General features: G+C 37.2%; 1 protein-coding gene across 5 annotated transcripts in view; it reads left to right on the top strand.

The window, feature by feature from the left end:
* DCC (DCC netrin 1 receptor) overlaps positions 1 to 21,485 on the top strand; it is a 1,226,177-nt gene that overhangs the window by 582,111 nt on the left and 622,581 nt on the right. For all 5 annotated transcript variants that reach the window (XM_070452514.1, XM_070452512.1, XM_070452511.1 and 2 more), the window contains 2 exons: positions 1,525 to 1,675; positions 3,283 to 3,419. In XM_070452514.1, the coding sequence (XP_070308615.1) occupies positions 1,525 to 1,675; positions 3,283 to 3,419 (288 nt within the window). The remainder of the gene's footprint in view (positions 1 to 1,524; positions 1,676 to 3,282; positions 3,420 to 21,485) is intronic.

Here is a 21,485-nt window from a genome sequence, read left to right as displayed (position 1 = left end):
TTCATATATATATTATTTCACTTGGTATATCATCTTGGCAATTTTTGGATCAAATGGGTCTGAATAGAATGAGTCTTTAGGTTGAAAACAGGGTGCACATATCCATTGGAATATTGCTCAGTCATAAAAAGGAATGTTGAGACATTTGTGGAAATGTGAGTTGACCTAGAGTCTTTCACACAGAGTGATATAAGCCTGAAAGAGAAAAACAAATATTGTATATTAACCCATATATGTGGAATCTAGAGAAGTCATGCAGATGAACCTATTTGCAGGGCAGGGGTAGAGAATGGACAGGCGACCACGGGGTGGGGGATGAGCTGGGAGGTTGGAATTGACATGTGTGCACTGCAATGTGCAAAATAGCCAGTGGGAACCTGCTGTCACAGGGAAGGGGGCTCAGCTCAGTGCCCTGGGGTCTTAAAAGGGTGCGATGGGGGAGGGGTTAATGAGGGAGGAGATGTATGTATACATACAGCCAGTTCACTTCAGACAGCAGGAACAGACATAACCTTGTAAAACAAGGATACCTCAATAAAAAAGACACTATCTCAGTTACCTGCTGGTAGCAATGAACAATGTTGTATAGACAGAACAACAGGAGGATGGGGGATAAAGGAGTATGTTCCTCATTTGTCCAGAATCTCAGCTCTAGGGACAAACCCATTCTTTGGAAAGTTGTTTAAAATAAACAGAAGGGTTAGAAACAGCTACACTTATTGTTATAACCACGAAAAAACAAACTTTAGTGTAACTTTGGTGTTGAAGACAACAAATACTTCTCAGTAACTTCTATAGTCTATTCTTCAGTACTTGTTTAACACAATTCTAGCATATTATTTTTAATCTTACATCCCAAGCCACAGAAGCAATAAACAAAGCAGATGGAAGTGGAATAGATATTGTGTTGTTATTTAGTCACTAAGTTGTATCTGACTCTTTTGCGGCCCTGTGGACTGTAACCCTCCAAGCTCTTTCTGTCCATGGAGTTTTCTAGGCAATAATACTGGAGTGGGTTGCCATTTCCCTCTTTAGCAGATCTTACCAACCCAGGGATCAAACCCATGTCTCCTGCATTGACAGGTGGATTCTTTACCACTGAGCTACCAGGGAAGCCTGGAATAGATATTCGTGGCAGGCAAACTGAAAACAGCAAAGAGCTTCAGGTGATAATGTTTAGGAAAGTTACTGGTACTGTCTTGTTCTTTAATGACAATAAGTCAACAGGACCTGTAGCCCGCATGAGTGACTTGTAGTCTCAAGCTTTTTCCCTTTGCCTTCACCATGGTGTTATCAGCAGCCAAGAATATTTGAATATCATAATCTTAGAAACTAGATATGGAAAAAAAACTTCTAGGAGTCTATTTTATAAGTTTCACTGACATCTTTCCATTCTTTCCTTCCTCTCCATCACAGCATTTTGTAAAAACAAACAAACAAACAAAAAAAACAATAGTTCCAGCTATATCATTTTTCTTTTCAGTATTTATCATAACAGATGCGATCTTGTGTTTTCTCCCATAGATCCGGGACTGCACAGGCAGCTGTATTTTCTGCAAAGACCATCAAATGTAGTCGCCATTGAAGGAAAGGATGCCATCCTGGAGTGCTGTGTTTCCGGCTACCCTCCCCCGAGTTTTACCTGGCTAAGAGGAGAGGAAGTCATCCAACTCAGGTATGATAAATGCAGGACTTTCATAAAGTATGTGCTCGTGTTTAACTGCCTCTAATTTGATAGAAGAATCTATTAATACTAGGGGTTTGGGTGACAATTGAATAGTCTTTTCACATCCTTGGCATTAGACAGAACATGAAAGACATTTTTTGTTGTTTAGCGGCTAAGTCACATTCTACTCTTTGTGACCTTATGGACTGTAGCCTGCCAGGCTCCTCTGTCCATGGGATTTTCCAACAAGAATGCTGGAATGGGTCACAATTCCTCCTCCAGAGGATCTTCCCAATCCAGGGATTGAACCCCACCTTTCCTGCGTCGACAGGCGGATTCTTCACTATTGCACCACCACCTGGGTAGAGTCAAAATCTATGAGACAAATTATAAAATGAAACTTAGAAAGTCAGGGTTGCCCTTGAGATGGTCCTCGCCACAGAGCCTTCAGAGAAGGTACTTTGGAGGATCTGAATCTAAAGTAGTAGTATAGAGAGTCACAGCTGTAACAGATATTCAAGATAAAACAAAACTTGGCTGGATTCAAGTTACCAGATGTTAGTATTAAGGCTTAGTTAGAAAGAAAACTCTTAATAGAATGAAACACAGTTGGAAACATTTTGATTAAAGTGGATTGGTTTTCATTTTAGAAATTAGTTTTATTGATTTTGAGATTTGATGTGGTACTTTTGAACACATATTTCATGGCAAAATAGGTTCATAGGCAATAAATTAATCTGTAAGTTTCATCTGCCTGAAGTATTTATTTATATAACAACACTACATTGTATGGTTTCACAATACTTCTGAGAATATGAATGCATGCAATAAATCTGGTTGCAGCTTCAGCATGTGAAGATGTGTTCTTCAAATATGATCAGGCATGCACAGTGCAATATGACATGTAACTTTGTACAAAGATTATTAAATTGGTTGTCAGGACATAGGACATGGACTCCCACTGGGAGGCATCACTTCTCTGGACCTGCAGTTCTCAAACCCAAAAATGAGAGAATCAAGCCAAATTATGTATTGTTTCTTTTCAGGACTAACATTAATTTCAAGTTTGAGTGAATGAGTGAAAGTTGCTCAGTCGTGTCCAACTCTCTGTGAACCCATGGACTGTACAGTCCATGGAATTCTCCAGGCCAGGATACTGGAGTGGGTAACCTTTTTCTTCTCCAGGGATCTTCCCAACCCAGGGATCGAACCTAGGTCTCCCACTTTGCAGGCAGATTCTTTACCAGCTGAGCCACAGGAAAGCCCAAGAATACTGGAGTGGATAGCCTATCCCTTCTCCAGAGGATCCTCCCAAACCAGGAATCAAACCAGGGTCTCCTGCATTGCAGGTGGATTCTTTACCAACTGAGCAATGAGGGAAGCCCCAATTTCAAGTTTAATTTGATTCATTTCTTTGATTACAGTCTTCCAATGGGAGTGGTTTACCTTGAAGGAATTTTTGATCAATAGATGCACTATTATCAAGCTCCCAGGAAACAGAGCCCTGGATTTTATAATTTGAGCTTTTATGGAGTTCATTTAAACCTTTAGATACCTTGTCTTATATAAACATAACTTAATGTACTCTCTAATGTCATATGCCTTCTGTCTTACAGGTCCAAAAAGTATTCTTTATTGGGTGGAAGTAACTTGCTTATCTCCAATGTGACAGATGATGACAGTGGAACTTACACCTGTGTTGTCACATATAAAAATGAGAATATTAGTGCTTCTGCAGAGCTCACAGTCTTGGGTAAGTGAATGATTTGAAATGAGTTTACCTTGTACCCTTCAAAATATATCACCATGGTGCTATAAATGCTTATCATTGAAAAGCTTTCTGTGTTTATTACTGTGAAATTGCCAAGTCCCAATACTCCACATGTGTCCTTGTGTCTATGTTAATTAGTTACACAGGGGTTGAATGCAGTTTTTGAATCCTTGCTCATTGATTAAAATCCAGATACATCACTGCTTAGTATAATTATTTCAGCTATATAACTAAAACCTATCAAAAATTATTATTGAACAAAATTTGCAAATATGAAATGAAAGGTTCCAAAATATCTGGGAGAAATAAATAAGAGAAACTGTAGAAAAAAGTAGGTACTTGAGCAGAAAAGTTAAATGTCATTTGCGATGACAGGGTTTCTGACATTAAACTCAGATGTATTGGTAAAATTGCTTAGTTAATATGGAAATACTGTAAATGTTAGATTGAAAATGAACCATTAAAATCAAATACTTCTAACGAAAGCTTGCATAGCAAGAATCTAAATAAATGTAAGAGGCACAGATAAGTTCATTAAATTGAGATAGGCAAAGTCATTGTGTCTCCTTGCAAATAAATAATTCTCATATGTGGTAGCTACTCAGTCAGACAAAATGTTGTATTATCTACCGGGTTTCTTTTAGCCAGCTTCATTTGAATCTTGTAGTTTGGAGAAAGTAGTTTAATATTTGAATTTCAATTGCTTTCTCATGTAGCAACAAGAAAAACTTGTTTATCAGTCTTTGAATTTTTTTCCTCTGGAATCTTTTTACCATTTAAAGAGTCTAGGAAAAATCATAGACTTTTAAAAAATTATTCAGTAGAAATGAATACAACCTACTGATTATATCTGCTAACCTATATTGTAATATTACCATGCTATACATTTTACTTTAAAGTTTGCATTTGGCTTTAAAGTTTGTTCAAAAAATGCTTTCATCTGTACACAATGTAATAATGTATATGATGGATGAGGGAATGTTCTCTTTGTTCTTTGATCAAACCATAAACATTAAACTAAGAATAAGCAAAGGACTCTAATTATTTGGGTTTAGAAATAGCATTATTCTAAGTAAAATATCAGCTAACTTTAAAACAGCAACAATTTAATTTACTCTTATTTTATATGGAAGTTTTTTGTGAAACAACTTTTGCATTTGTAACATCAAAGTACTGGTATTACAGATCAGTTACCATAGAAATTACCTTGTATATTACTGATTATAAGAGAAACGTGGTTATAGAATGAGCTAGAATTTGTGGCGACCTGAGCTAAACCTCTAAGTGCAAATACATGAAGTCTAATTAATCAAATTAATTTATTAATTTAGACATGCAATGCGTCATTGATATTTAAATCAAACATCTATAAATACTGACTTCTGAAGATAAACTAGCCAAGAAATACATGTATGGACATATATATATAGGCACACATTTTGACTTTTTTTTTTTTTTTTTTTACATTTTGACTTTTGTACCATCTTCCCCTGTGTATTCCTATGCATGTACGTATGTTCTCTAGTCCTTAATTATTGAGCATTATTTTGGTTTGGAATTTTATTTTTTCAAAAAGCAAGCACTAAGCTGATTTATCATTTTTATAGTTTTGTTACATATTTGTTTATATCTTGAGGAAAAGTGTCAAGGAAAATTTATATTCTCACCAGCAGTACCAAAGTTTGCCCCTCATTAAAGAGCATTCTCTAACAATTGAGGGTGGGATGTTTCAAGAGAACAGCATCGAAACATGTATATTATCTAGGGTGAAACAGATCACCAGCCCAGGTTGGATGCATGAGACAAGTGCTCGGGCCTGGTGCACTGGGAAGACCCAGAGGGATCGGGTGGAGAGGGAGGTGGGAGCGGGGACCGGGATGGGGAATACATGTAAATCCATGGCTAGTTCATTTCAATGTATGACAAAAGCCACTGTAATGTTGTAAAGTAATTAGCCTCCAACTAATAAAAATAAATGGAAAAAAAAATTGTCTCTTAGTTCTAACTTGCATCCTTATTAAATCCATATCAGTTTTATAATTTTTACAGAAATTTTTGTTTTCTATTTTATGATTTGTTATCCATGTTTTTTGATCTTTATACATTTACTGAAATAGTCATGTTTGTTGATTTGCAGGAACTTTTTATTTAGAAGAATAGCAATGATTTGTACACTTTGAGTATGTGTTTATCTGCTGCTGTTCTGATTTGGTTAAATTTTATGTAGGATACCAAGTCTTTCTCTTTATGGTTGCCTTTAGACTTTTTTTTTCCATTTATTTTTATTAGTTGGAGGCTAATTACTTTACAATATTGTAGTGGGTTTTGTCATGCATTGACATGAATCAGCCATGGAGTTACATGCATTTTATTCTGAATGTATTCTGTTTCTAAAAATCTATTATCAGTTGCAGGCTGAATATGTAAATTAGATGCATTATTAAATTTTAAATATAGATCTGTGTTTTTATCTTGAGTTTCTTTCCTTTTTCCTCTGTCTATCCCTTCCTTCCTTCCTTTTACTTCTTTCCTGAATCTTCTTGGTAACTGGGTATACATTTTAAGGATTTCCCACAGACTTAATATGATTTAGAACTGTTGTAGAAGGCATGGTTTAATGTGTGATATGGTTGTTGATAACATTGTTTTATCTATTCTATCCAGGCTTTAAAATACATGTAGATATAGTAAAATCCTTGATATAGTTTTTGATTCTTCTGATAATGAGTTGGCCAAAAAATTCATTTGGGTTTTTCTATAGTATTTTATCATATAAGGTATATATTTGTAATGAAGCTCATCCTGTAGGACTGAGTTCATTATGGAAAATATAATTTGTTACTTTCTTAAGGAAAAAATAACTTCATTATCAGTGTTAACTCATGTTTGGTTTTCATTATTTTAAAGAATTTAAGCATAATTTAAATTATTCATCAGATAAAATCCCACAGGAAATCCAAGCATGTGCTTATACACTTTAATCAAGCATTTTTCATAAAAAAAAAAAAAATCTTTTTAAAAAATTTATTCATTTTTGACTGTGCTGGGTCTTCACTTTTTTGTGCTGTCTTTCTCGCGTTGCGATTAGCGGGGGACACTCTCTAGTTCTGGTGCCTGGGCTTCTTGTCGAGGAGGCTTCTCTTGTTGGGGAGCTCGGGGTCTCAGACACTATGTGGGCTCATGGCTGAGGCTCCCGGGCTCTGGAGCACTAGGGCAAACAGACTTATTCGCTCCACAGCATGTGGGATCTTCCCCAGTCAGGGATCGAATCTGTGTCTCCTGCATTAGCAGGAGCCACCAGGGAAACCCCCAGTCATGTATTTTATCAGACTCTTGTTTTGCCTTTCAACTCATAGTCTTTTCTTAGACTGCCTTTATATGTGAACTGGCATGAAGTAACAGATTATTCAAGTAGGATATAATTTTACATACAAGATAAAGAGATACACTGTGGTCTTTCTCAAGAGTTTCAGAATTCATGTTCATTAAATATAATTTAAAATATTTGCATCCTAAAGTGGAATTTGAAATTTCCATAATATATAAACCTATTGAAGAGATCTGTATTAGATAAGATTAAGGACAATCATGTTTGAAATAAAAAATACATAAATAAATTTATGGTTAATAATAACCACTTATATAATGTTTCTGACCTATAAGAATAACCAGCAATACAATTTTGGTAGCCATTTTGAGTACATGCACTGCATTAGGTTTTGGAAAGCTACACAAGGATCTGAGGTCTGGCTTTGATGCAGTTGCAATATAGTTACAAATTCATGCATTCAGTTGTCTTCATCACTTCCTGGTAAGGTTTTTTTCCTTGTTGCATGTAAACATTGAATCTGAAGCTATGAGAACTGGTAGTCTCTGCTCTCATAAAAGAAAGAGCCTCAAAAGTGATGGTGGCAGGAGAAAGCTTGAGATTCCAGGTACCAAGGGAGAGTCTTTGGATTCTGTTGCCAGATTATATTTCATTTAAATCACTAACACCATGATTATTTTAAAATTCTAGCTTTTTAAAAAAAGGAACTAAAGAATGGTATACTGTCAGTCCTTATTTTAAAAATGTCCAGACTTCTGGCTTAAGAACTATAATCACCATTTCTGAGTATATGTACATGCTTTTTTGTATCTACCCAGTTCCCTCATGTACACCTCTATACATATATTAAGACAACCATTAATAAACAGGAGATTCGACACTGCCTTAGGTCTGAATTGATTAATTATCTGAATCAATGCAGAAATGTATACACTAAAAAGGTATTTGACCTTGGATAAACCCTGTGCCCTGTCTAATTTTCTAACAAAATATTTTATACGATTTCCATAGGCTCCCGGTTTTATCATACACCACTGTAGTAGACTGAAATGTTCCCCTCACACTTGTATGTTAACATCTTAATCCCCACTGTGAGTATGTGTGGAGAGAGGACCTTTATGTAAGTAATTAAGGTAAATGAGGCCATAAAGCCAGGGCCCCTAATCCAAAAGAAATAATGTCTTTATTAGAAAAGAAAGAAGTGTCAGATCACTCTCTCGGTGCACACACAGAGAAGTAACCATGTGAGGACACAGAGGAGAGCCATCACCCGTCGGCCAAAGAGACGGGTCTCACCGGAAACCAACCCCGTCACCTGTCAGCCAAAGAGATAAGTCTCACCAGAAACCAACCCTGCTGGCACATTGATCTTAGACTTCCAGCCTCCAGAACTGTGAAAACATTAAGTTTCCAGTTGTCTAAACCACCCAGTCCATGGTACTATGTAATGTCAGCACAACCAGACTAATATCTGTTAAAAATATCCTTGATCAGTTTTATAGAGATAGAAGCTACAATGGTGAAGTATATTACCAACATTGGTTGCACACTGTTAGTATGGGCAATCTTAAATTTCTAGGAGTTAAAAAAAAAAATTCTACCTCTTACATTACAATAGCAGTGAATGAAAGCCATTTTTTCATTTACACAATTGATTATATGTAATTCTAATATCATTATAAATTTAATGTCTGCTCTTATTTTTTATTATCTATTTAGTGATTTCAAAATATAAGATATCACATTTTTAGATCCTCTCATTTTATTTGTCTCAATTTTAATAATATATAATTAACTGAAAACATTTGCTTGTTTCCTAAGTCAATTCTTAGATAGGCTGTATGAATTCAAATTTCTTGTAGCATGTCAATTGTCACACACCCTATCAACTCTCAGATGTGTCCAGTAATGGAAGGAAACATGATAATTAAAACTTGATATGACTTTGTGTCCTTTTATTTTTTACATATGCTTTACAGTTTGGTTTTTTTTTCTGAAACATAATGTGTCATTTGCTGCTATTTTCTGAGCACATGTAATTGACCAAGCAGAAATTGATGCATCTGTCTTTGGAGAGTAAGTGGCACACTCACCTTCCATTAAGGTCTTCAGTCACCTCCTTTATAAACTCACTGGCGGGTTACCCATGTTGGGTTTTAGGCTTAGGTTCTCAGTCATGAGTGGAAAGCAGTTATTGTAAGATATATTAATTAAGATAATATTTATTCTTTTATTGCAGTGTGGTAACTCTTTGGTTGAATGAAGTTCTTCAAAATTTATTGTTTCTGCCCAAGTTGCAGTTCTTAAATTTCATGTCTTTCTATAATTGGCCTTTATTAACAGTGACCTCCCTCACCTATATGCATTTAATGATCATAGTCATAAACGCTGTGCCTTGGGTAAGTTTACATTGATTATGCTTCACAAGGTAATTGCCAAATGGATCATATTGAAATTAGTTAAGATTTTTTTCATAGAGAGATATGACCCCAAAAGTAGAATGCAAGTGCATGAGGTAGGGCAGAATTAAATTTTTTAAAATTCATATATTAGCTGCTTATTCCCATCACTGTGTTGATTTATCATAGTTACTGTCCTCCCTTGAGGTCACCATTGTCATGAGCGTATGCAGAAGTTCTATCCAAAATGATGATTAGAAAATTTTGTTGTGTGCATAAGTGTGTTAGAATAAGAAAATAGGCAAATTCAGGCTGTTAGTAAAAAAAAAAAAATTATTTGCTATCACTCCTGCAATTACACCTGGCTGTGGAATTACTAATTGGATGAGTGGTAGGGTTTATTTATTTATTATACAGACATTTATTTTAAGGCCTACCATGGGGATCTCGATTCTCCTTCCCTCTTTCTTTAGAGAAAACAATTTGAACAGTGTTTTGCATTTATCCTTGAAATGATTACGATCTAATTTTGTTCTTTCTCAGACAGATAAGGAAGGAAGTAGAAGCCCAGAGGGAAAGGCAAAGGCTATGTACTAATTCAGAGCATTAAAAAGGCAATCTAAGACTATAATTTTAATTAGCCCTAACAATCTCAGCAAGGTGAATTGACCATCTGTGGTTTAGAAGGAGAACTGCTGACAGGGGTGAAAAGCTGCCCAAAAGGGCATTCCATGCCAACGTTTTCCTCAACCGTTAGAAGTGCACAGTACCCCAGAAGGAGTTTAACTCTGTGAAAGGACTGGGACTAAATTAGACAGGAGTGTTTTAATTAAAGTCGGCAAGAGTTAGGGCTTTCCTAGTGGTTCAGTGGTAAAGAATCTGCCTGCAATGCAGGAGACCTGGGTTCGATCCCTGGGTCAGGAAGATCCCCTGGAGAGGGCATGCCAACACACTCTAGTATTCTTGCCTGGAGAATCCCATGGACAGAGGAGTCTGGTGGGCTGCAGTCCATGGGGTCACAAAGAGTCGGACACGACTGAGTGACTAAGCAGCAACAAGAGTTAGTATCAGTTGTGCTTGTCAGTTTTTAAAGACTAGTGAGGAAATATATATATATATACACATATTATATGCATCATGTGTATGTATATATGTGTGTGTGTGTGTGTGTGTACATATATATATATTTCTTATATACTATCCAGAGAAGGAAATGGCAATCCATTCCAGTATTCTTGCCTGGAGAATTCCATGGACAGAGGAGCCTGGTGGGCTACAGTCCATGGGGTCGCAAAGAGTCGGACATGACTTAGTGACTAACACAGTATCTAATTTTTTCTGATTTAATACTTAATATATCTAGGTATATACTCATTTCAGTAAGTTTACATAGGTGTGGACTCATCTTTAGTATCATCTGGTATGTTTAAGCAAGAAACCTCCAGAGGATTCCTAATACCCAAGCCCCTGAAATTCACACTGTAAGACGGAGGCTTCCACCACCACTTGGCGGCAGTGTGCCTAAGGGCAAAAATGAACCAACTTGAAAACACAAGTCTTCAAATGGTGGATGATATTGTAGCATTTGAAGTGTCTATCTGTATGTTGATCTACATATTTATTCATTTGTTCAGCAAATGTGTTTTTAAAATGCAATAATATCTTTCCTAATGCTTTAAGAAACATCTTGATTGACTATCATTCATTGTAATTCACATACTATACAATTCTGTCTCTATGAAAGTGAAGTGGAAATGTTAGCCACTCAGTCATGTCCGATTCTTTGTGACCCCATGGACTGTAGCCTGCCAGGCTCCTTTGTCTCTGGGGATTCTCCTCTGTCCATGGGATTCTCCAGGCAAGAAGACTGAAGTGGGTTGCCATTTCCTTCTCCAGGGGATCTTCCTGATTCAGGGATCGAACCCAGGTCTCCTGCATTGCAGGCAGACTCTTTACCTTGTGAGCCACCAGGGAATAGATTTCCGTATTCTGGAAATATGAACAAAATCATGGAAGACATTGTGTTTTGTGACTGATTTTTTAGACTTAGCATAATATTTTCAAGGCTCATCCTTGTGGTTTACATCAGTACTCCATTTCTTCTGTGGTCAAATAGTATTCCATTTGTATAGATATATTGCATTTTATATGCACTCAGTAGTTAATGTGCATTATGTCTCCATCTTTCGCCTAGTATGACTAATTCTTTGTAACACTTGTTTATAAGTTTTTGTGTAAACCAGTGTTTTTAATTCTCTCAAATATATGCCTAGAAGTGAAATTGCTAGTTGTGTGACAACTGTGTGTTTAATCATTTGAGTAAATACCAGGCTGTTTTCCAAACCTTCTGTATTATTCTGCATTCTCCACAGCCATGTGTGAGTATTTCTCTCTCTCTACATCCTCACCAACACTTGTTAATACCTGACATTTTTATTCTAGCCTACCTTGTGTCTCCAAGACGGTATCTCATTGTAGGTTTGATTTGAATTCCCCTCATGACTAATACTTTGAGTATTTTTGGTGGGACTATTGGCCACTTGTGTATCTTTCTTGAAGAAAAGTCTGTTCGGACGCTTTGCCCGTTTTTGTTTGGGCTATCGGTCTTTTTGTAATTGAATTGTAGTGGCTTTCTGTGGGCGTCTGTGAGTGTGATTGTTGCTCTTTAGTTGCTCAGTCATGTCTGACTCTGCAACCCTGTGAACTGTAGCCCTGCAGATGCCTCCGCCCCTGGGGTCTCCTAGGCAGGAATACTGGAGTGGGTTGTCATTGCCTGCTCCAGGGGATCTTCCCCGCCCAGGAATTGAACCTGTGTCTCCTGCATTGGCAGGTGGATTTTTTTTTTTTTTTTTTTTAACCACTGAGAGACCTGGGAAACCCAAGGAACAGGCTAAATAGAATGCCAGAGGGTAATTTCTAAGGGCAATGTGAGGTCGCTGGTTACCTGGGTGGAGACGTGTGCGTTCTCAAAGACAGCCTTTCCTTGATGTGGTTGTTCTCCGTGACACGGTCATGCAGGTGCTTTGGTCTTTGTTGATTAGATTTGGCACACCCTGCACCTATGCGGCAACCCTCTCCCTTCCCTGTGCTTCTATAACTTCTTGTTAATTTTACTATAACCTTTGAAAAAAATAATGTATTTAATTGGAGGCTAATTGCTTTCTAATAGCGTGGTGGTTTTTGCCATACATTGACATGAATCAGCCATGGGTGTGCATGTGTCCCCCATCTGCTTACATTTAACACATTATCAGGCAGTTTCCATAGAAGTTCATAAGAGGAGTTGTAATTATGTGTAACTCAAATTGGTTTCTCAAGAGGAGAGGTTGTATCTTAGTCATTTTCATGTCCCTAATATCTCACATACTAGTTGGCATGACTGAAGCATTAGAAATATGTAAGGAATGCATAATTTTTTCTCTCAGACTTGAATTTGGATTTTTATCCTAAATGTTGAAAATGTGAAAAAAAAAAAAAAAACCCTCTCATTCATTTCATTCTTCTTGTGACAAAAGAAAATCCACAAAAACAGCAGGAAGGAAATTGTGCACAGTCTTAAGATTCCAAGTCTTCATCATTTTATCCATATTCTTATGGTTCCAAAAAACTGTTGCAATGCATGACAAAATGTTCTAATTGCAATAAAAATATTTTGATAATTACTCCTTGTTAAATACATTTTGGCGACTAGTTTGGTAGTAACAAAATGAGTAATTTTTTTTTAAATTTAAGATATCTAGTTTTTTTTATTCTTTTTAATAGAAGGATAATTGCTTTATGGTAACACATGTAAAATGGGCAGATTTAAAGACAAGCAGCTGTGTCATCAAGTGACACATCTTGTAGATATGAAAGCTAAAATTCTTCTTCACCAACATATCCCCCCGGCTGTCTTTTTATCATTAGGTATTCTAACAAAAATAAAACAATAAAGCAAAAAAATCCGTTGTGGTTCCCTCAGTTTAGGAAATGCTAGATCAGATGAAGTTAAACAGGTCCATAGTACAGGTCTCCTCAGAATCTCTTAACAGGCTAGTGTTTGGGAAATGCTGTGTGCAATTAGCCAAGACGTTTGAGTTAAAAGCCACTTTTTTTTCTGTGTTTGGGGGATGAAAGAGTGTTTTAGGAGAAGAATATCCCATTATCAGCGCTAAAGCTCCACCAATTTAACTTACATGTAATTGCAACGTACTATGTACATTTCTGTGGGAACTGCCTACCCAATTAAAAGGAGAATTTTTACCATGGTTTGTGGGTGTAGCCATTTTTTGTTCTTTCAGTTCAGACCCATTACACATTTTGTAGGAAGCAACATGATGCCTTTTTAATCACAGCCCAGTGTTTCCCTCCTGCTAAGAAAAATAAATGTGATATTTGCGAGTTTCCATCTACTGCTTCTTTACAGGACCAGCAAAGAAAATAATTAGCCCCGGTGATTAAATTAAATAATTTAATTTTCCCTTGGTGTGTTCTTAGTGACATTCAAAAAATAGTTAGGGAATCCAACTGCTGAATTCTTGGTCATAACACTTTATCACTGATTTCCAGTGTGTGAAAACAAAAGACATTTCAAATGAGCCTGGAGGTGTGTGTGCGTGTGTGTGTGTGTGTGTGTGTTCGTTCATTAAAGGATGGTCAGTCAGGGAGACGTGAGGATTGTGTATATAATATGTTTCTCCTTTAGATTGATAATTTGGGTTCAAAAATACCTTGGGGATTAGGATTCCACAGGGTCACTGTGTAGACTTATGCGGGAAGGAAGAGGGAGAGGAGGGGCATTTTCCTTCTTTGATATTTTTGAAACAAAAATATATTCATAAGAAATAAATTCTGGCCTCAGAAGAAGATATCAGTGAGTGAGTTTTCCTTCCCCCTCCTCTTGACTGCCTGCATGTAAACAGAGGAGCATGTTTATTCACATCTCCACTGTAAGCTGCATGGTTTTCTTCTTTTTGGCTGAATGCTTTACGGGACATTTTGTGCTTATCATCATCCCTCCTAAAATCAGGAGCATTTGTGTGACGGTGAAGGTCATCTTTTACTCTAGCCACTCCACCTTCTTCCACCTTCTTGCTCTTTACTTTTCCAGTGTGCTCCAGTTTATAATACTTGATGTTGTTACTGGGTGAGCGACTGAGAACGCCACGCCTGACCTGTGGCATGGTCTGTGCATTGGACCAGTGGCAACTCATCTGCAGAGCTGCTGTGAACACTGTGTGTTCGTGCTAAACTGCTTCAGTCGTGTGTGACTGTCTGTGACCCAGTGGACTCTTAGAATCCTATGGATTCAACCCCACCAGGCTCCTCTGTCCATAGGATTCTCCAGGCAAGAATACTGGAGTGGGTTGCCGTGCCCGCCTCCAGGGTATGAAGATTAAGCTGAATGAGATGATAATGTTCAGTGCAACTTCAGGACCTTGCCTGGAGTGGAGCAGATCTTTGATAAGTGGCATCATTATAATTATTAGCAACAGTTATCTGGCCATTAACATGCATTCTGCTTGATTACTCAAACTCAGGATGCAAGTCTCATTGGGTCTTGCCATCTCCTGACATTTCAGGGAAGCTCCAGGAGAAAGAAACTGTGTTAAAGGAGCGTTCTAGAAGTGATTCTAGGAATGGTGGAACTTAGGGCACTAAACTTTATCTAACACATGGGATCACTGAACCATAGTTGTAGAACTGAGGGAAAATGAATGAGTTGTGCTGCCTTGAGTGGGCTGTAGAGTCTAGTGACTTGGACATGAACCAGGGTCTAGTACGTCTGAAGCATTAAATAAATATTAGCTATTATTATTTTAAGAAATAATCTGAGCTAGAAGTGTTGTAGGCTTTCTTGCAGGAACTTAAGAAGTGTTCTACCATTATTTACTATTTACCAAAGACTGTGAAAAATGTCAGCATTGTAAATTATTAACTGAAAATCACCTAGAAAATAAATATTCACAGTTAAGTTAGCTTTGGATAATAAGGAATATTTATCATTCACATATATTATACATATGAAAACTTTCAAAATGAGTAAATATAGTTTGGTTTAATGACTATGTTCTCAGTGTTGTGATACATTAAACCCACTCATGAACTTAAGGCACTCTTTTTCTTATATCCTACTTATATTAAATCTGTAATAGTTCAACCTCCAGAATATATGACAGATCTATGCACTTTTCTCCTTCTTGACTTTCCTCATTCTAAATAAATCCAACAGCTCTCACCTGTTACCTGGAACAGGCCTATAATATCCTGTCTCTCCATCAATGGGATACATTACTGTATCTCATTCTCACCCAGAATAATATTGTTAACAGGTTAATCAGAATACATGACATCCCTCCTTAGAAACTGAAACTCTTAAGGCCCTTCATTTTTTTTTCTTTTCTTTACTAAACTAAAAACTCCTTACTGCATCTTACTAACTGCTATGGGATTTACCTTGTGTTAAGTTTTCTAACTTCATCACATCATCACGTCCTACCTTTCTTCCTTAGCCTCCCATCCTGGCTTCCTGTCTGTTCCTTGAACAAACCAATTTCCAGTCTCAGGCATTTGAGGGCAGCTTCCAATTCCCTTGTGGCTCAGCTGGTAAAGAATCCGCCTGCAATGCAGGAGACCTGGGTTCAATCCCTGGGTTGGGAAGATCCCCTGGAGAAGGGAAAGGCCACCTACTCCAGTATTCTGGCCTGAAGAATTCCATGTCCATGGGATTGCAAAGAGTTGGACATGACTGAGTGACTTTCACTTTCACTTTCCAGTGTCTGGAGTTATCTTCCCTCAGCTCTTTGAGTCACTACTCCTCACCCACATCATATCACAAATACCACTCTTTTATGGGGTTTATCCTCCTTGTCCACTCTGACTAAAACAGCCTCTTTCAGTTACTCTGTTCCACCATCCTGGTTTTTTTTTTCCCCTTTTGTAGTACTTATTGCGATCTGTTATTATCGTTGTCCTCATTCTGTCTTCATAAGAGTAGCGTCCTTATGTATTTTTTTCATTGTTATGTATCCCCAGAAACTAATCAATCAATCATTGTGTTGAATTAATGATATTTTGCCATCACCATCTGCATCGATGTTTTCATAACTCAAATTTATTGGGCACACATTATTTGCCAGGCATTGTGCAAAGTGCTGTTTTCTCATGTAATAGATCCAAAATCTCTAAGGGAGGTAGTCCTCTTAATTCCATTTGTGTCTCCACTTTAGAGATGAGGAAATTGAGACTCATCATCACTCCCCGTGACTTCACTGTCACCATCATCAACACCGCCATCATCTTTTTAGGAAGCAGAATTAGAATTGGTACTTTCTCAGAAAGTAGTCAGAGAAAGCTATAGGGCCCTTAGATGCAGAAAATCCATCAGACAACCCAAATGAGTCAGTCAGACAAGTGGATCATCAGGGCAGACTTATGGTAAATGAACACAAACCCCCAGGAATCTTAGACGTTGTGTAATTCTCAAGGTTTGATTTCCAGGCCAGCAGCACCAGCATCACTTGTGAAAGTGAAAGTGAAGTTGCTCAGCTGTGTCTGACTCTCTGTGACCCCACAGACTGTAGCCTACCAGGCTCCTCCATCCATGGGATTTTCCAGGCAAGAATACTGGAGTGGGTTGCCATTTCCTTCTCCAGGGGACCTTCCTGACCCAGGGATCCAACCTGGGTCTCCTGCATTGTAGGCAGATGCTTTACTGTCTGAGCCACCAGGAAAATCCAAGGCATCACTTGTAAGCCTGTTAGAAATGCAAATTTGCTGCCCTTGCCTACTGAATCAGAAACCCTGGCATTGGATGCAAGAAATTGCATCTCAATAAGGCTTCCTAGAGAATTCGTAACCACTTCTTTAGGGAAAAAAAGACTTATCTGGGAGGTAGCAAAAGAAAAGGGAAATTAACAAGAGTAAGACAAGTCATTCACTCAAAAACCAAAGCCAACAACCAAAAGTAAGGTTAACAGGCCACGTGCAAAGACACAGACCTGCTATCAAAGCTGGAGGGTAAGGCAGGGAGGGGCTTGGGTATAAGGAAGAACAGTCAAGGTAGAGGATGGGGTGGCGGAAGCTGGAGAGTCAAGTAGGCTTAGACACAATCCAAATGGGCGTAATCATCTCACCTGCAGCGCTTGCTCAAGTTGTTAAAAGTTCCCTCTGATACACAGGATTAGCAATGGAGCATGAGGTTGGACTAAGCCAAAAGTAGAATTTAAAAAAAAAAGCAAAAACAGAGCAAGGCTCCCATGGCTCCAGGTATATCTACTGGAAGGATATGGGCCTCGGGATGAAGATGGGCCGTGATGACTACACTGAGACAGATCTGTAAGTTTGCAGATGACTCTGAAACTCTGGAACTGTTCCAGTGAGATGGATATATCCTGCAAGAACACTTTGTAATAGGCAAAATAACAGGATACATTTCAGCTGTGGCAAGTATAACGCAGTATGTCTGGGGAAATGTAATCCAAACTATGCTGGTAATATGAATTGCTCTCCTCTATTACTCTTGTCCAGGGAAAACTTGATAATCTGAATCTATGTCAACTATTTCTTGAAGATAGTCCAGTGTGGAGTGGCAGCTCAAAAGATCGACCAAATGCTAGAGATGGCATTGGAAAAAATTGATAAAATTAAAAAAGAAAAAACAGGATTTTATAATCTTGTTAAATCTTTGAACAGAGAGAATAATGTTTCAGAACTTGGAGTAGAGATCATGGCTCTATTCAGTTTATTCCATCAAGGCCATAAAACAGTTGAGAAGCCTAAAAGCTTAATGGAACTGATGAAAGGAATAAAATAGTAAGACCAGATGAGAAATTTTCAGTTCAGAAAAATGATGGGTGAAAAGGGACACAATCAAATTCATGTCCATGAAGGATATTAGTAAGTGGAGCTTGGTCATTCAACAAATTCAAGAATACTATACCTTGGAGAATGTTCTTGAAGCTTGAAGGTAACTTTAGGCTGAAAAAGGAAAAGAAAGACAAAGTATTAGATTTCTTTTTATACCTGGTGGTAAATTTATTGATGTTGTTCCCCACAAGTGAGTTCATAAATTAGAAAGATAATAAGTAATATAAATAACAATTTAGATTTTAGAAAATAATATTTTAAATGGTTTCCTTAACATTTAAGGAAGACATTATTTGGAGATACATTAAAATTTATGCATTCTCATGAAAATCAGAGTCTAGTAATTAATGGCTGATTCAGTATTATAGTTTTAAACTAGTCTTTATCATATATATATATGCACAAACACACACTCATATTCATACACACATATACATATATAAACTTGTATTTGCTCTCCTTTAAAATAAAATTTTATAAAAGAAACATGTACACATTATAGGTACATTTAAAAATGCGGAAGAGTATACAAATAGTAAACAGCAACACAAATAGTATGCAAACAGTAGGCAAAGAGCTTACTAGTGTACTATTAATATTTTACTGTGCTATTTTCTATACATGGTTAAAATTTGTACTTGATTCTAATTTTTAAATGTATTCACTGACCCTAGAATTTTGTCACTATCTAGATTGTTGATTTAATAAGCATTTTTAATCATAATAACATGAAAATACTAACATTCTGTGAAGCCACATTTACCAGAATGCAAGGTTTTGGCTGTATAGTTCACAATGAGTTAGACTGTGAACTTTTTGTTTTCTTTCTTAATCTGGTTTTAGTATTCAAGTTCATTATACTCATGAAATTAAGTAGTTTTCTAATTCTGCATTATTTCTATAAGCACATTTTATTTATAATGTCTTTTATGTTTTAACACTATGCTGTTTAGTATGTAAAGACTGTTTATGTCTTTATGTGGTATACCTTTTAGTAGCACATAGGGGCATCCTGTGTTTGTTCATATCTACCCAATTTGAAATAGTTTGTCTTTTCTAAGGCGAGTTTCACTTAGTCATTTATTATCACACACAATTTAAATTATTGTCTTGAAATATTTGAGAAAACAGATTCTGTGCTTGATTATTGGTGCTGTTTACTAGCTATTATCGAGAATTTGCATGAAGACTTAAATAGTAAAATTAAAGTACTTGGTATAATTTTTGTCGAAAAGTATTCTCTGGAGTAGCAGGTGGCACTAGTGGTAAAGGACCCACCTGCTCCTCCAGGAGACATAAGAGATGCAGATTTGATCCCTGGGTGGAGAAGAGCCCCTCTGGAGGAGGGCATGGCCACCCACTCCAGTATTCTTGCCTAGAGAATCCCATGGACAGAGAAGCCTGGTGGGTTACAGTCCATGGGCTCACAAAGAGTCGGACAGAACTGAGACGACTTAGCACATTTGCATACATGTACATACACACCACATCTTCTATGTGTTTTTAATTAATATGTAGAAGCATTTTCTGTATCATTTACAGGGACTGTATATATAGCGATGGCTAAAACTTAAATTCTCTAAGCAAAGATCCCATCCATGTATCTCATATTTTTATTTTTTAACATTCAGAAAAAAGTGAGGGAGATGTTCCCTGTGTTATTACTGTAGTGTTTAATAGGACTTGGAAATGATGGATAATGAGAATATCAATGTTTGACAATAAACCTGGGTTTTAAGTAATAAGAAAAATGTTATTTTGGTGAAAAACATTTCTCTATCTCACTTTATACAAGGTGTGATAAAATCGGTGGAAGCAGAGTTGCTTCCTTGGGTATGTGGGTGATTGAAGAACCAGACTTGCCTCCTCAAGGCGAGAGCCTGGTAAGGAAATTAAGAGTGTTAGGGTTAGGAAATGACACCTCTGTGGTTCAAATTTTCTTAACACAGTATTGACTGGGGGATTTTGGCAGAAAGTAACACCTGTGACTGACAGTTTGTTATATAAGTGAATATTGAGACATTCGGTCAATAACATTTAGGTAACAAAAGACATATTAATACATCTCTGGCCAATGAGTTGTTAAATCATAAAGTTAAAAGCAGAATCACTGAAGACTAGGAATTCCAACCCTAGTTCTGCATGGAAACTGGCTACGCTATTGCAGCCAATAGTCTGAAGCCTAGAGGCACAGTCTTTTTGAAGAAGCAAGGCAAAAAGACCCAGTTTTCCTGAAAGAGTTTTACAAGCAAGAGCCCATGGAAAGCATTGATAAGTGATAGGTAAAGGAGAGGGAGTTAAGAAATCTATTTACAGAAGAAAGAGATTTTTTAAATGTATAGCAAAGGTGCTTCAAGTGTGATTTCTAGACAACCGGCAGCAACATCATCTGGGAACATGTTAGAAATGCAAAATTGTTCTCCACCCCATACCCACTGCAAAAGAAAGGGTAGAGGAAGGGGCCCACCTGTCTGTGTCCCCTCGGGGGATTGTAGTGCAGGAGAAGCAGTGGACTCTAGAGGAGATCAGGGCCATTCTGTACGTGGATCAACAACTCCGTCTCCAAATGGAGCCACAGATGGCATCACTGTATTACAGCGTAAAGTGATGTTCATGGTGATATACTTAAAGGGTCCAGGACTTGACTTTAGTTGTCTGTCTGTTTTAGTCTAGTTTGTTTAAGAAGACAGGTTAATGATGTGATAGATCATTTCTCATCAACTCTCTTGAGGGCATTTGAATTGATAACCACTATCAAAAATATGTGTGTTTGTGGAATACCAAACGTCTACACAATGCTGGATATATACCACATTGTTGTTTGGTCAGTAAATCGTGTCTGATGCTCTTTTATGACCCCATGGACTGTAGCCCGCCAGGCTCCTTATGTCCATGGAATTTCCCAGGAAAGAATACTGGAGTGGGTTGCCATTTCCTTCTCCAAGGGATCTTCCCAACCCAGGGATTGAATCTGTATCTCTTGTATTGGCAGGCTTTTTTTTTTTTTTTTTTACCCTGGAGCCACCAAATATCATGTTACAATATTGTTTTTAAATGAAGGTCACTTATTACAGTCCTGCTAGATTTGACATTATCCTCCTAGTCTCCCCCAAATCTTCCATTGTTGGTGCTCTTGTTTTGTTTGAAAACATAGATTTTGACCCCCCCAAAAAATAAATAAGTACAAGAAACCCTTCTAAGATTTATATGAGTAATGCTTAAGATAAATGATTATTATATTAATACAACATTAAATTTGTCATATTTTTAAAAACTCATTTCCCTTTACTTCCCCACTCACCTTGAAAACATATAAGAAATTTATTGATATGGGTATGTGAAAAATTAGAGCCAGTAATCCAATCTAGGGGCAGAATGTGGCTCTTGCCTCCAGGGTAACACTTAAGGGAATGCCCCCAAACTCAGTAATTAAGATGAATAATATTTAAAAGCTGTATTTTAAAAATCAAAATG

The sequence above is a fragment of the Odocoileus virginianus genome, chromosome 22 (genome assembly GCF_023699985.2).
Source record: "Odocoileus virginianus isolate 20LAN1187 ecotype Illinois chromosome 22, Ovbor_1.2, whole genome shotgun sequence".
Lineage (NCBI taxonomy): Eukaryota > Metazoa > Chordata > Mammalia > Artiodactyla > Cervidae > Odocoileus > Odocoileus virginianus.
This window is presented reverse-complemented; position numbering and strand designations above follow the sequence as displayed.